The 16697-nt window shown below is 41.5% G+C and overlaps 1 protein-coding gene across 4 annotated transcripts in view; it reads right to left on the bottom strand.

Moving 5' to 3' along the window:
• The window catches only part of Myom1 (myomesin 1), a 119464-nt gene that overhangs the window by 43539 nt on the left and 59228 nt on the right, over nt 1–16697 (bottom strand). For 2 of the 4 annotated variants that reach the window (XM_037210185.1, XM_028874076.2), the window contains 7 exons: nt 13154–13337; nt 12655–12829; nt 10538–10659; nt 8942–9232; nt 6940–7136; nt 2510–2636; nt 1377–1561 (listed from right to left, as the gene is read on the bottom strand). In XM_037210185.1, coding sequence (XP_037066080.1) covers nt 1377–1561; nt 2510–2636; nt 6940–7136; nt 8942–9232; nt 10538–10659; nt 12655–12829; nt 13154–13337 — 1281 coding nt within the window. The remainder of the gene's footprint in view (nt 1–1376; nt 1562–2509; nt 2637–6939; nt 7137–8941; nt 9233–10537; nt 10660–12654; nt 12830–13153; nt 13338–16697) is intronic. The other 2 variants (XM_028874074.2, XM_028874075.2) reach the window with 1 other exon arrangement.

Genomic DNA, 16697 nt, shown 5'->3' with positions numbered 1-16697 from the left:
ATTTCAAATTCTATATTGAGAAATAATGCCAAGAAAGGAACAGGAACATTTTCTTGTGATAAAAACAGACCAGTCACCAGGTGCCTGTCACATCTGTACCTGGCACATAGGTGATGAGTAGCTGTGAGCTGGGTTTCTGTGACACAAGGAAGTAACCTACATTTCAGAGTCTAGTCAGTGTTGAGACAGAAATACATCTGCACTCTTCCATTACTCCCCAACACAAGAACAACACCATGACTAACTCATAATCTATGCATCCACACCCTTAGACTTCCTTTCCTTTCCTCTAATCTAAACAGGAATTATGTTCTGTCTTCTTCCATCCACTCCTGTCTCACACTCTCTAATTATCAACACGGCTATGAACTGTTTGCTATGAATGCAGTATGCAAATTTTGAGTGGTTGTGGCTTAGTCAGCCTAATAAAGCTATAGGCTATGGAATCATAATCCTTGCCCTACTATGGATTTAGGGTCTTCAGGCACTCTATCTGTCCCCACCCCAAGGGAAAACATTCTTTTGCGGCTCCCAGCCAACACAGCCGAGAGGACCTGTTGCTTCCAAACAGCATCTGTGTGTCAGCGAGGCCCAGGTTCAGCAAGCACGCGCAGGGAGACTGGAGGCAGTGGTATGGAAAAGGTGAGGCGAAGGTCAAGAGTGGAGTGAACCCATTCTGGCAAGCTCCGAGCGTTCATGCGAGCGCAGGCATGCCTGAGGAAGCCAAGTGAGCCAGGGCATGACTCCAGAGAGCCTGCAGATACAGCAGTGCCAGTGTGAATCTGTGAAAAGAGCACCCTCCATGAAAAGGCCACTGTCAAAAATGGTGGGAGGAGAATGAGAATCACCTTTGCGGGGTAGCAATGAGCAGTAATGTTGTAAGATTGTGCAGAGCAAAAACTCTGAGAGGGAATGTCAAAGCAAAGAGGGGAAGAAGAGGGAGGAGGGAGCTGGTGGACGCCACTCAAAGTGGATTAAGGAATTCAGGTGAAATGTCACCAAACAATTTCAAGCATCAAAAAATTTCCCAGCCTTAATTACTGCCAAGTAGATGGAATCTTACCAGGAGCCCAATCTATGAAATTGATTCTGATTATGTTAGCTTAGTATTAGTAGTTTTCCTTTTTAGAGAGAAAAGGTTGCCGGGCGGTGGTGGCGCATGCCTTTAATCCCAGCACTCGGGAGGCAGAGGCAGGCGGATCTTTGTGAGTTCGAGGCCAGCCTGGTCTACAGAGCGAGATCCAGGAAAGGCACAAAGCTACACAGAGAAACCCTGTCTCGAAAAAACAAAAACAAAAACAGAGAGAGAGAGAGAGAGAGAGAGAGAGAGAGAGAGAGAGAAAAGGCCTGCTGTAAATCCTAGGGCATCCTCTTACCCTCAGATATGTGTTCCCAAGGGCTGCCTCATTGAGACCTCGCCATTGGTCATCTTTGGCGCTGGCTTCCTTCAGGTCCACAAAGTAACCAGTGACTGGAGTCCGCCCTGAGTAGACTGGAGGCTTCCACTGGAGAACCAGGGAGTTCTTCCTGACTTCGCTGAGCTTCAGGCTGTGCGGTGGTCCTGAGTCGGGGAGAGAGAGCAGCAGAAGTCAGTGTGCATGAGGAGACTCACTAGGATTACATTCACAGCCACATCGAGGGTGTCTCAGCTGACTCGTCTGCTGGTCTTCTCTATAGAAATCTACCAGTCTCCTGAAAGCAGGCATGTTGTAGCCACTGCAACTTTCTACAGCTGCTGTGCAACAACTCATTGAGCACAGGTGGTCAAGGCCATGCCCAGATGTTTCTTGGAGCTGGATCAAGCATCCCTCAGGCTGTTCTTGGGTGGACAAGTCATCACTGATTCCAATCCCTCTTAGGGCAGTTAGCAGACAGTCCACAGAAACCAAGTAACTTGATAACACTATGAAGACCTAGGTGTTGATAGATGAGTACTTCAGAGCAGAACAGCAGTGAAGGATGCAGGAAATGGTTCTGGAAATAAATATGCTGTGGGATATGAACTGATGCTCTCAAGTGGCCTTTAAGAGACAAATGAAAAGTTCAGAAGTCCTTCCAAGTGCTCACTTGGCACTCAAACTGTGATTCTGTCAGTCCTCCAAACAGAGGCTGAGCAATGGCAGCTATGGGTTTTAGTTGAAATAGGAGAATAAGGAATATATTTTCTTTCTTTCTTTTTTTTTTGGTTTTTCGAGACATGGTTTCTCTGTGTAGTTTTGCACCTTTCCTGGAACTCACTCTGTAGTCCAGGCTGGCCTCAAACTCACAGAGATCTGCCTGTCTCTGCCTCCCCAAGTGCTGGGATTAAAGGCGTGAGCCACCACTGCCTGGCGAGTAATATATTTTCAAGTTTACATTTCTAACTATCTTTTATCTATTATTTAATGCTATCATAAAATATTTGAGGTAACTATAGCAAGCATGTTCTTGTCTCTTAAATGTCATCCAGGTAGTACTTCAGTTAATTACAACACGTAGATTTTGTTGGAGGACACAGTTCGCACTTTACCTGGAACAGCAATGGTCCATTCTTCACACTTGAAACACTCACTCACTGCAGAGGGTGCTCCCAGCCCAGCGATGTTCATGGCTGACACTTGGAACTGGTACACTGTGTTTTCCTTCAAATTGCTAATCTATAACATTGATAACATCACAAGCAGTTGTTCAGCATTTTATTTATTTAACTCTGTGTCACAAATATATCCTATGGTGATCTAGTTTTATTACATGTGTTTAACATTGAACTTATTTACTTTTTGTGTTGGCTCTATCCTAGAGTGACCCCCTGTAAGTCACACCCTTTTATAATCACATTCCTGTTTGTAGCCTAAAGAACAGCCTCCTGTTACTTCTGTTCCAGGGAATCAGATGCCCTCTCTTGGCATACACATATATAAAAATAAACTTCAAAAAAAAGTAATTGTGCTAGGTATGATGTCGCACAACTTTAATCTCAGCACGTGGGAGGCAGAGTTAAGTGGATCTCTGTGAGTTTGAGGCCTTTCTGGGCTAGATAGTAAGTTCCAGAACAGCCAGGGCTCTATCTCAAAAGATACCACCAACAAAACAACAAGACAAACCAGAAACAAACCAAAGACCCGGGTAACTAATAATATTAAAAAGCACAAGTCAATAAAATACAGCAGCATATAAACTAGGAAGAGGGTAAAGGGATTAAAATATTTTAAGGTTTTATGTTTCTGAGATGAGGGTAAAACAAAGGGAATAACACCAAATTCTACATTTGTTCATCCAGCCATAAGAAATCAACCCCAAATCATAGGATATATCTTTCAAGGCAGAGTAGGAGGAAATGAAATGATTTTTAAACTATATTCAGAGCCAGTACAATATTTCAGTGCATAAAGATGCTGCCAAGCCTGATACCCTGAGTTCAATCCCCAGCAGCCACAGGATGGGAAGAGACATAACTCCTGCAAGTGTTCTCTGACCTCCAGACAGGTGGGCACACACAAAATTAATAAATAATCAAAGGTAGTCAATAAAGAACAGAAAAATGCACATGACAGAAAGATCAAGTAGAACGTACATAATTAGGTGATTAGGTTAAAAAATATGTAGTAAGGTTAAAATAAGGTTAAATATTTCTAAATGATATAAAATATAAACTGTCAGGCCAAGGGAACTATGTTTTTTAGACAGAGTCTCATTATAGCCCAGGCTGGTCTTGAACTCCTGATCTTGCTGCCCTCACTTCCAGAGTGCTAGGGTGCTACTTCCAAAAGATACATTAAAAAAAAAAAACATTACAGAAAGATTGATTAAATGACGTTTAAATGTTAAACTAAATGATGAAAAGTAATGTGCCATGTAAGCATCAACTAAAAGAAAATGTATACATTGTCATTAATAATTGCAAACACAGCCTTTAAGGCAAAACTTACCATTGGCACTAAAGACTCACTTTGTATTCATCTAATAAGGTCACCTTAAAAATACATATAGCAACGTTTTAAATGAGCAGGTTTTCTTGTGAGATGATCCCACAATTTTCCTTTCCTATACACTGTTCATATTATTCACTGGTGTCGAATTCTATTTAGTTTCAGGATAATCTCATTCATTAACACTGCAGCGAGCAGTTTGGGGGATGATTAGCAATGAAATCCAGGTACAGATGAAAGTAGGTACAAAGAATGTCAAAGGAACACCGACTGCTTTTAGTCAATCACTTGACTATATCACATTAAAATTAAAGGAGAAATAATGTATGACAACTCCCTTTTTTAATAATTTGAATTTATTTTAACAAACAAGGACTATGCAAAACTTTCCTCCTTCTGCTAATGCTGGCTATGAAACAACTATAGTAAATATAATGATGATGTTGGAATGTTTTTATTATAGCGACAAGGACTGGTGCTGCGGTCAGTGATCAAGTGCTTCTCTGGCGTGATTGAGGCCCTGGCTTCCAGCCTTAGCACTTCACAAACAAAACAAGAAAATACGGTGTGGTGCCATGTGGCTATAACCCCAGCAGGATGACTGTGAGGCAGGAGGATTGCTGCAACCTAGGCCAGTGTCGTTACAGAGTAAGACCTTGTATCAAAAAATAAAACAACCAACCAACCAAAACCCAGGATCCTGTCTAGAATGACAACATGACCACATCTACTCAACACTGCGTTAAAGGCCTCAGATAGAAAGTAGTGCAAGAAAATGAAGCATAAAGTGTAAAATTTGGATGTGAAGAAGTAAATATATTATTTGCATTCGATAGGACTATTTCTAAAGCGATTCCCAAAGGACTTATAAATTAATTTTTAAATTAACAAAAACTAAAACAGCCATATGTAAAATCAGTATATGTTATTTGTATTTTTTTACCTCTGTGAGTTGTCCTCTTACCTCCTCAAGTATGACCCTCTCCCGACAAAAATAAATGGAGAAAAACACTAATGCTCGTGGGTTAGAAGAATCAATATATTTAATGTGTTAATTACTCAACTTACTGATAAATTCTATGCACTCTCCACCAGAATTCTAATAGGTTTTAGTTTATTATTTTCCTTATCCTTTGTCTTGTTTTTTGGCAAAACTTAGTAGAAACATAATTCCATAATTTATATCAAAGCGTCAAGCGCTAAAAATGACCCTGAACAGTTAATGAAATGGGAGAATGCGGTTGTTTGCTGGAAACAGTAATAAGTGGTTAGTGGGACATTAGTTCAGTGTTGGATGAACTGTAGCGGAACAGAACACAAGGAGAGACACAAATACGAAGAAGAATCATGGGCAAAGGATGAATTTCATGAGGTGGTTCTGACTCGGCTGTGTCTCCACTGGGAGACAATCAATTCTGACCCTGCGCTCACAACACACACAAACTTCAAAGGGGAACTAATGACTGAAATATAAGTGGCTGTAAAACCTCTAGACCTGTGCTTCTCAGCCTTCCTAATGCTGCAACCCTTTAATATAGTTCCTCATGTTGTGGTGACCCCCAACCGTAAAATTATTTCATTGCTATTTCATAACTAATTTTGCTACTGTTGTGAACCATAATGTAAGTATCTGTGTTTTCAGATGGTCTTAGGACCCCTGTGAAAGGGTAGTTTGACCCCAAAGGGGTTCCCGACCCACAGGTTGAGAACAGCTGCTCTAGAGCAGAACCAAGTGCAGAACTTCTGTGATCCTGGCATAAAGGAGGCCTCTCTTCAAAAAGGCACCAAGATCACTGATTATGTTTACAACAATAAAGGTCGCTGCAAGTCAGTAAGAAAGCCATGAGGAAAATGGTCAAAACTATGAGTGGACATGCTAGAGGAGAGGATATAAAAATGAAGCCTATATACAGGAAAAGATGTTCAAATGCATTTGACACTCCAGTTATCAAAACTGAGAATGTCTGAATAGCCAAATGTGGGTCAAGACGCAGAGCAGAGACTCTACACATATTGTGTGATGTGGCTGAAAACCGTTAAATGGCCCACACAGCAATCAATGAGGGAATGGGGGGCACATTGTGGTACAGTCACATGGTGGAGCACCGTATGTAATAAAAATAAAGCTGTACATAGCAACATGGAAGAATTTTAAGGATACAGCTTTGTGGTTGGGTGTGGTGGTGCAAGCCTGTAATAGTAGTACTTTGGAGGGTGAGGAGTAGGATTAGAAGTTTGAGATTAGCCTGGGCCACATAATGAAAACTTGTGACACAAAGCAAAAACAGAACTATTTTTGCATTACCATGCCTGATCTGTGTGTGTGATATTTCATAAATGTCAAATGTTAAATAGAAAGAGTGTGGCATTGACTTCAAGGTGAGCTGTTTCCTCCGGGCCTGGTCTGGCCTTGTTCTGGACTTTCACTGGGTGGGTGTCTGTGAGTGCTGGGGAGTCAGTACCTGGGTCTCGCAGGTGATGCGCTAACAAAGATCAACAGCTGTGCCAACAGAGAGAGAGCCGCTGGGGTCTGTGATAGGCTGAGGAGTAGAGGCCTCCCCAACAGGAGACATGTGCTCTCTTTCCTGGCCATAAGAGCCACTGTTAAAGGGAGCACACCACAAGGTGTGGGAGGGCCAAGTAAGCTAGTCATGCCATCAGGATTTTAACTGTGAAAATTAAAAAAAAAAATCCAGACTTATAGGATCTAGCAATGTCTGAAGCTAGTGACATAATTACTGATGTTTTCTAAGCTTGAAAGAAAATACCAGTTTCGTAATAAATGCACATTTTGTGGTAAATATTCTAAAAAAATCATGCTTACATGTATGAATCAGAATTAGTAAGCCCCGCTTGGCTAGCCATACTAATCTTACCTACCAAGGATATTTTTCACAAAAATTGTCATGCCAGGGTTGACGATGAACACTGGCAAAATGACAGAAACCCTTTAGCAGGTGCTGGGTGTGCACATGCACGCACAGTCTCATTCACAGGACGTATCACACCACAGAGACACGGGCTGGCCTACCTTGTACGCGGCGTCGCTGACGGCCTTGATGTTGGCTTCTCTCCATTTTCCGGGCACCCCACCAGTTACCTCACGGTAGTTCACGTAATAGCCCGTGATCTCCGCCCCTCCAGTTGTGTCCGGTTGCTTCCATCCAAGAACCATTGAGTCCCGAAAACTTTCAAGGCAAATGATGTCATAGGGTGGAGATGGTGCCGCTGTTGCAATGTAAATAGCTCGTAAGAGGAAAATGCATTCAGAATTCTGTACACATCCACCATGCTTACCTGGTGCCACATAGGAGGGCACTCGATGTCGTATACAATGAAAATGTGTGATTGATCTGAAACTTGGCACCTGACTTGGTGTATGAGAAAAAAAATAGACATTGAGAAAGTGTACTGAAATCATTAAACTGAGTTTTAAAAAACTCATCTGGTGAAATGCTATGTCCTCAGAAAATGATCTTTTTCCCATAGGAAGAAATGTTTCCCTCAAGATCTACACTTTTTTGTGGTTTTGTTTTAATTTGATCTCTAATGGTAACAGAATGTGTACATATCTTGGTTTCCATATCAGTTTGTTTACTTGGCATCTCCATACAGTTCCAAATGGTTTTATATTCATGTACACTTACCCTGGGAGACTGTGTGTATACTCCAGTCAGGAAAATATCCTGGATCTCAGTTAAACACACCTTTAAAAAATATTCTATAGCACAAGGCATGACTTTCTCTTGGTAGATGCATGTTTATCACAGCATTTTAAACTTCTAGGATTTTAAATTCCTGATGTTAGAATGTTTTACATAGCACACAACACTATGTAGCGGTCACTGCATTTGCTGCTGCCTAGCTAGAAAAAAAAAAATTGAAGGCTATTTCAAAACTCCTTGAACAGTTACATGATTTGAAGGTCCACTTTACGTTTGGCCACTGAAATGATAATTTTCAGTGAAGAAAGAAAGGTAACAGTCATAGCAAGAAGTCTATCTAGATATGCAGGACATCAAAGGAATTCCCAAGGATTTGTTTGGATTATAAGAGTTACAGAAATTATCACATTCCTATTCAAAACAACTTTCAGAACAAAGAAAACCTTTAAAATAAAGTCATTTCTCTCCCTCTCTCCCCCCTCTCTCTCTACACACACACACACACACACACACACACACACACACACACACACACGCCTTTTCTCTATATCTTCTATTTCAGAGCACTTATGAGGATGTACCCTTAAGTGACTATTCCATTTCTTCTTAGTTAATGGGACGAATAAGGGTTCAAAACAAAAAAGTAGAGGAGGTATGAAAGCTGGGTGGGCTAGAGACGAGGAATGGACAGGAGCAGTTAAAATTCATCAGCACTTTTATGTGATGCATCGTCTCCTAGAACACACACGTAACCCACAGCATCCAACCAGCTCGTGTTTAGCTTTCTAATAAACCATCTTCCGTGAGTCCCTTCATGGCATGTAGTTTCTCTGTGGAATGCAATTCTCTATGGCTATAATACCATTCTGAACTGTTCACAGCTGCTGAGAACTAGAGATTTGAATGAAAGATGAATGATCACTTAAAAACCTGAGGTTGAACAATGGAGATTAATAACTCTGACTTTGGGACACTGTCACTTCCTCATGAAATATTCTCCTCTACCTGTTCTGAGCATGAGTATGCCAAAGAACTCATGTCAAGATCACTCAGCTTCACACAACCTGATTGATCAAGTCCTTCTACCCTCATGTCTAGGCCTGGGGTATCTTCCTGGCTAAGTCCTCCTCTGTCAAACAGTCCTGTAAACATTTTGTCATTGCGAAGGCTAAGAAATAATGCATACAAGCCAATCCCACATGGCAACTTTGATAGTGTATTAGATGAAAGCATGCTGAATGGCTAATAGAAACATAAAATTCAGAACCAACAAATAAGGAACAAACACGGATGAAGCATATGATCTGGACAATGAGAGGTGAGGACACTGATGGAGACAGATGAAGAGCTGGACTTGGCAGTTCTCACCTACTGGGTCCTTCTTCTTTTTCGGGGACTCAGATTTACTTTGCTCCTTGGGAGCTGCCTTCTGTGATGGCGGGCTGAGTTCCTCCTGAACTGATTCACTTACTTTACTCACTTCTGCCTGGCCCGGGCTGGGAGGGCTACTGGGTGGTGAAGGTGTGTTAGGTTTGCTACTGAGCAAAGCATCTTTTTGAGAGGTTGGTGGGGAGGCTCCATTCACGCCCCCCCTGGGGTCTGTTAGTCCAGCAGGCGCATCACTCAGTTGAAGCCACACATCTGGAGAGACTCCTCCCCCTACAGTCACCAGACAACAACAGAAACGATGTGAGACAGACCCCATACAGGTTACTCTTGAGTAATAGAACAAACAGAAGCATTAGGACTGCAAGCAGAGCGAAAAACAATCTTAGTTTAACAGAATTTACGCCAGGGAACATTTCAACTTCTCCATATTTTCGGGAAAAAGAAGAAACCACAGACGGAACAGGAACCATTTCTATTTGCAGAACCCAAAGGGTTTTAGTTTATAAAGGGGAAAAAAAACCAAATTCTTGAGAGGTAATATGCTCTAATATTTAACATAATAGAGAAAGGACCACAAAGTGCATGAGACACAATATTAAAGATCCTAACTGCATGACAGAATCAGGACTGTTAGTGCAACAGTAAGGAACTGTACCTCCCAACCCCCAAAAGAACATGTCTGCACTGTCTGCCTTAAACTAATGCCAAAGAAGAAAACTAACGTTAAATCTGGTTTTTGTCCTGGGTGTTCTATTGCTTTGGATTTTGAGGCAGGGTCTTGCTATGTAGCCCAGGATGACCTTGACTTTTCAATCCTCCTGCTTCACCTTCCCCAGCTGTTGCGATTATAGGTACGCACCATCGCACGTGCTTAATCTTTTTACAGTGGTATTGGGGCTTTCCACGTCATAACTGTGTGCCTTATCACTGAGATACAGAATCAGATAGTTCTATTAATGCGTTAGCATATTACAGATTTTGTTTTTGTTTTTCCGAAGTAGCTGGGTCCCTTCCCCAACTCTATCCAAGATTGGGAGGTATAACACACGTATACATATAATGACCTTATTGATGGAGTTATTCTGTTAGTTTGCAAACAGATGAAGTATGTGAATAAGCAGCCACATGTGTCTTGCATGAACTTTAGAGGCATTTTTAAGAAGCATGGTAATGTGCTGTTAGGAGAAAGAAGCCAAGCTCTGCTGCAGATGAAATGGCTTTTAGGTACAAGATGATAGCGTTATGGCGATGTACCGCTTCACGGAAGGGGGACGATCTGCCAGGTCCCGGGATGAACATGGAGTTAGCATGAAGTCTCAGACAAGGGGCAGTGTCTGAGGAGACTGGAATGGTGGAGATGAGAGCACGACAGATGGACAGGCGCTGGTAAGTGATGAAGATCTGTAAGATGTCAGCTATGGAAGGTTAGTGGTCAACTGGAGCCGAAGAGAAAATGATCATGTAATGGCGGAACCATGGCGTGAAATCAGAGACTCTAAACCATTTATGGAGATGACGGAAAGTTGGAAAAAATTTCATTTCTTTCTCCGGCCAAACTACACAAAAGGAGCTTACCAATAGCAGCTTTGACTTCAATGGCTTCCGAATCCTGGGAATAGTCACTAAGTCCAGCGGCGTTCACTGCTCTGACCCGGAAAATGTAGCTCTGACCAGTCGCCAATCCATGGCAAGTAAATCTGAAGAGGAGAGGAAGCGTTCAGAGCCTTTCCAGGAGGATTAGGGAAGATGACTGGCAGCTTAACTGAGTGATCTGAATAGCCTGGCTTTATAAAAAGATTCATTTTTTAAAAATGAGAGCTTAGGTAACATGTGAACCTTAGATAAGAAGGCAATTTGGGCAATTTTTAAAACCCACTCCATCAAAAAAAAAAAAAAAAAAGAGTTCTGGTTTACCCTGAACATTCATCAGAAAATGTTCAACAGAGAAACCATAATAGTACCACATATTGGTTCTGCATAAAGATGAGCTATCTAGTATTTAAAATACCAGTAATGGGTCTGAAACAAAGGAGGCACTTAATAAATAATAGGTGTGGTGACAATATCATGAGTAACCATGCTAGGCATATACTTAAAGTGTAAGGTACTAATAATCCTGTCACTGACACCTAACCGCTACCTTCTTTGTGCCAGGGAAGGAACCATTACTTGAGAAATTACACTGCAATCTGACACGAAGTGAAAAATAGTTTCCAGAATTACCATTTAGATACAAAGATCCAGCAACACTGTGTGAATCCATGGTGAGCTCCCATTTAAAATCACCATCCTCCTTAACAGCTGTCACAGCTGTAAGTAGCAGCTCATGATTCAACGTAACGTTAAATCGGCCTTGAAGACTGTAGCTTCAAGAAATAACGGGTCTGCTAAGGACTCTATCCCACTCACTTATTGGATAATTAATAAAGAAAGCCATGCCTTTCAGTCTAGGGTCAACTGGGGTTGGTGAATATTTACTGAGTTCTTTAGAGGTGTAGACATTGGACTAGTTATCACAGGTATGAAGATGAGTAACAACAGTGTCTGCCCTTCACTGGCTCCTGCTTTTCTGTAGAAAGTAGATGTTTGGGCTTCTGAATGCCCCAGATAAAGATGGAATACAGGGGCGTTTTCTTGACTCTGCTGGTCTGCAGCCTCTCAGGGTCTGGTTCCACTCATCCTCTGGGAATGTGTGGCCTTTGGAAGGGTTAGGACAGAAGCTGCCCAACAAGGCCATCAGACACTTTCTAGGGACCACTTCTCAAGTCAGTCCTAAATTAAGCACGCTCAACTGGTTGAGAAAATAATTAAAAGCAAGAAAAAACTACTCTCCCCACATTGAAAACAGACACAAAGAGATGGCAAACTCTCAGAACATCCTTGTTTTGATGGCATTTTTCCAATGGCATTTTCCATCTGCTCGGTCCTGGGTTTAATCATGTTGATGTTCAGAATTAATAATGTGCTGATATTCTGTTTTCTGTTCTCTTAAAAATACCAAAGTATTCATGTTTGGTAGTGCCTGTTAGGTCCTTGGAGTCTAATATTTTGTATGTGAAAGACCAGAAAGTAACCATGGAAAAGGAAAATCAAGAGAATCAGAGAAGAACTATAAAATGAACTTGTAGATAATAGTTTGTTTCTTTTAATGTTTTAACATTACAAGTCTTTTTTTTTTTCAAATATATTACATTAGACATGTTCGGCTTTAAATTCATTTGGCTATTTAAAGTAAATATGTATATATGTTCTTAAAAAGGTTTTTTAATTATATCTATTATTAATAAAATATCTATATGTGTGTGGGGTTGCGGGGGAGAATGTGCCTGTGTACGAAGGTACCTGGTACACATGTATATGTGGTGGAGGGGGAGAATGTGCCTGTATGTGTTCTTGGGGAGGCCAGAAGAGACTGTCAGACCCCTGAAGCTGGAGTTACAGGTGGTGGTGAATCACCTAGTGTGGGAAATGAACTTGGGTCCTCTGCAAGAGCAGTATATACTTGACTGCTTAGCCATCTCTCTAACCCCACGTGGGTTATTCTTCCACTGGATGTATATACTGCATGTAGCTTGCAGTGATTCTGGAACACACCACACACACACATGCACACACACACACACACACACACATACACATAAACACCACACATACCCACACACACCACATCCATGAGCACATTTGCGCATTACCGTGAGCCCTTCACAGGGTTGTTGTTGCAGGGCTCCCACTTGCCAGAGCCAACCACACTGGACTCGATGTAGTACCCAACTAGTTCTTTGGCATCTTTGGACTCCTCCCAGGAAACCACCACTGAGGTGTCTGTGTTTCTACTTGGGATGATTTTTCCAGGGGCCTTGGGGATATCTGTGTAAGAAAGAAAATGGTGATGAAACTCGAGGTCATTTAATATACTTCGTTCCCATTGTATATGCACAAGCACACATACATAAATGTTTACACATCATGTTAAACATACAGCGGCTTTGTTTTATAATGTATTTTGCTCAAAATGTTATTTAGGAAGCATAATAGTAAATGAAATGTCTATGGGCATAGAAAACTATATTAGCTGGTAAAACTCGTGAAGTTTACTTTGCATAAGCAAAACAACACTATTTTACTCTCGGTTTGGGATCTTCTCTTGACACAACGCAAAGTCGCAGGTGCTCAGTCTGACCCTACACTTACCAAGCTTGTCCCCTACGACCGTCACTTCTGTCGCCTCCGAGGGTTCACCGACTCCTGCTGAATTGGAACAGCGGACGCGGAAGCGGTAAGATTTCCCCTCCACCAAATCGAACAGAGCAAAGCGAGGAGATTTGACTGGGAGTTCTGTGTTGACACGCTGCCAGTTTTCTGTTCCCACGTCACACTGCAGCAGGAAAGTGACGTCACTGGGAGCCCCCAGAGCACACAGGGCACTCACACATTGACCAGCCAACAAACCACCCCTGTTTCTAGAGCTGGACTGGAGAAGGGATGTGGGGAAAGGGGACAGCTGAATGCTGCAGGCTTCTACATCAAGTGTGGCTTTGAGCTGTTGGGTAAACGGTTTTAACACTTTACTTCACTTGTACACAGATGTGCTTGTCAATCTACTTATAGAAGTCTTTATTTCAAGGATAGTTAGTTATCTTTCTAAGTCTTCAGGTAGGCCATCACTTCAATGAACTGTTTTCAATACTTAAATTTGTGCAATGTTGCTATGAACTGTGTTATTTTAGTTGAGGGTTATGACTCATGGCATCCTTCAGGCCCACACTTGGCTGCCACCTCCTCAGAAAGGCCTGTGTAGATCAACTCCCTTCACCAGTTTACAGGAGTTTGTGTTCTTCTCTCATCGCCCTCTTTATTTTGCAATTCAAGCATTTGTCATTATCTGAAACTTATTTGTTTGCTCTCTCCTCTACCAGAAAGTGCATTCCATGAGCTCAGGGGACCTGCTTGCTTACTGTCCTGCCTCAGCCCAGAGGACACTCAAAGTTTCTTCTCTGAATGAACAAATGAATAAGGTTATGGAAATACAAAGATGCTCCTTTGTGAAATTATGCCCAAATTTTAGAATAAACCATAAAGTCTTTCAAAAAATATAAAGAGATTGAAAGGTACGGGGGTGCATGTCTGCATCTCAGCCCTCAGGAGGCTGAAGCAGAGGAAAGCCATGAATTTGAAGACATTCTGGGCTACACAGTGACTTTCAAGCCAGCTGAGATACAGAGCTAGACCCTGTCTCCAAAAAAATTTAAGCAAATGAATGAATAGATAAATTATATCTTAAAATGACCTTCGGTGACTTGGATGAAGATGCAAATGCACGTTTCGGCAGGAGTTAGTCAGCACTGTTAGAAAACAAGTCAAAGACTTTCTCCAGCCCTAGCATCCAGCTCTGCTCGAGGTCAGCAAAAGCACAGAATTTGTTGCTTTGGCCTGGGTTTGCTAGAGATAAAAAATCATTTTCAAAATAATCTTCTGGAAATCTACATTTGAAGATGGACAGACTAGCTGTCAAATACGACACAGACATTTGTGCCACACTCTTCAACACGATCTCTACTGACGTGACATGGGCTGCATTTAGTAGCATGGCAGAAGGGACTCAAAGGGTCTGGTCCCTGTTAGTAATGAGCTGGATGACCTTGCAATGTGAGATGGGTGCTCTGGGCTTCATTGCTATCATCTGTTATAAGGCAAATTTAACAAGGTGAGACCCTGGTGTTCCTGCCATATATTTCATGATAATGTGTCATTTGTATGTGTGATCTGTCCCATGAGTGATGCAATTCCCCCACATTTTTATAACTTGACCTACCTCCTCAGGGAAACACATAAGCAATCATTAATCATTTTTACTTTCATTATGAAAAACGATGGCTGCTTTCTCCGTTCTATGGACGTTATACATCTCTGTAACTTTAACCCTCTCAGCTGCACCACCACCATTCCTGACGTAAGCTGTGGAAGCAGCCCACCGCAATGCAGGTGGAGTATCCCTTATTTCAAATGCTTGGAACTACAAGTGTTTAAGATTTGGGGATTGGGGTGTGTGTGTGTGTGTGTGTGTGTGTGCGTGTGTGTAAAATCTACAAAGACTTCGCTATGTAAGTATCCCCAATCCAAAAATCAGAACATTTGAGTGTCTTGCTGGGTCATGAATTCAGATTTTTGAATTAGAGATGTCCAACTATAGCTGGATTTATGGATCTGTGCCTACATAATCTATGTTCAAATCCTACATCTAACTTGTACCTGCAGTGCAATCTAGAGCAAATCATGAAACCCATAAATTACTCCATTTCTTTATCTATAAAACAGGACAATGGAAATACAAGTATGACCCTAACAGGGTTAAGTAGGTTAACTAACGCGTGCAGGACAGTGGTGGCCTCTGGGAAACACTGCTACTGTCACTCCTACTATCTACAGGAAGCAGTGCCGGCAAGTGACACTGTTGTGTACCTGACATAGCAGATTTTTGAAAGGGAAATGAGAGAAAGTACCCAAGACCTGAGATATCCAAGGGAAGAGTTTGGGGCTGAAAAGAACACATTAGGACAGGGGAGTTTTACAGGAAGACCCTGATTCACCTACTTCTTTCATTATTGAGCCCCTCAGTCTCACCCATCATAGGAGTCATAGGCATGGCTTCCGTGTTTGACTATAAGCCTGTAACGTGGGAGACCAGCTCATAGTTTATGTGCATGCAAATCCCAGGTGAAAGTTCCATCAAGTGAAAGCATGGGACAGTCTAGGAGATAGCACTGTGGCTGTATGAACATTCTAGGTGGGTGAAAAATATGCCATGGGACCAGTAAGTGAACCCTTACAAAAGCCAACACCCATAAATGGCTATCAAAAATAATTAGGATCATAGCAGAATGGCTTGATATTTAGAAAATTCTGTAATTGCATCCTATGTCTCTGAATATGCTCTATATTCTTACTCATCCAGCATCCTGGATGCTGCAAGAGTGGAATACACCCTGTGTGGCTTCTCCATGCAATGTCGTACTCCTAAATATTATCTTCTCTTCCATCTAACTGAGCAGGCCAGTAGAAATAAATGTTTAATTGTCTAATGATAGGTGACATGTATTTTGATCTGGGGAAGTTACAGACTGTCATGGAAAAATTCAGGTGGATGTGACCAAAAGAAATGGTCAACAGAAGCCAGCGCTGACTCACCTGAAGAACATGTCTCAGAGTGGGTTGTTATGAGTCATTATTTCAGCAAAATGGTAATTACTGTCACAGAGTTAATTCAGAGCCTCTTCCTGTGGAGTATGTCAAAGAAATGCAGTGGACATGGGTGTGTGTTAAATATACCAGGAAATATACATTTAGCTGTTACTCTATCATTACTTCTATTAAAATAGAAAGTGGCTTAGGATGCTACCAAACTTTTATTTGGGGATAACATTTAGAAAATATGAAACTAAGTATAATTTCATATTTCATAAAACCAGGCCCTTGGAAGATGTTTGTGTTGCATGGGAAAATGGTCATGAACTTATTATCTGCAATTTGTTGCAGATAAGAAAGAATCAAGATGTCCATTTCAAGGACATCAAACAAATGTTCACTGCAAAATATAATTAATAAAGGAATACCACAGACCGTAACATGTGTTACTCTGGCGTAATTCTTAAGAGCCACAAATTTGAAATAAATAAAAGGCTATCAGGATATTTACATATTTTACTAGTGAGATGGCTCAGTCAGCAAAGGCAACTGC

This window comes from Peromyscus leucopus, chromosome 13, assembly GCF_004664715.2.
Source record: "Peromyscus leucopus breed LL Stock chromosome 13, UCI_PerLeu_2.1, whole genome shotgun sequence".
Lineage (NCBI taxonomy): Eukaryota > Metazoa > Chordata > Mammalia > Rodentia > Cricetidae > Peromyscus > Peromyscus leucopus.
The sequence above is the reverse complement of the archived record's forward strand: the minus strand, read 5'-3'. Positions and strand labels throughout refer to the sequence as shown.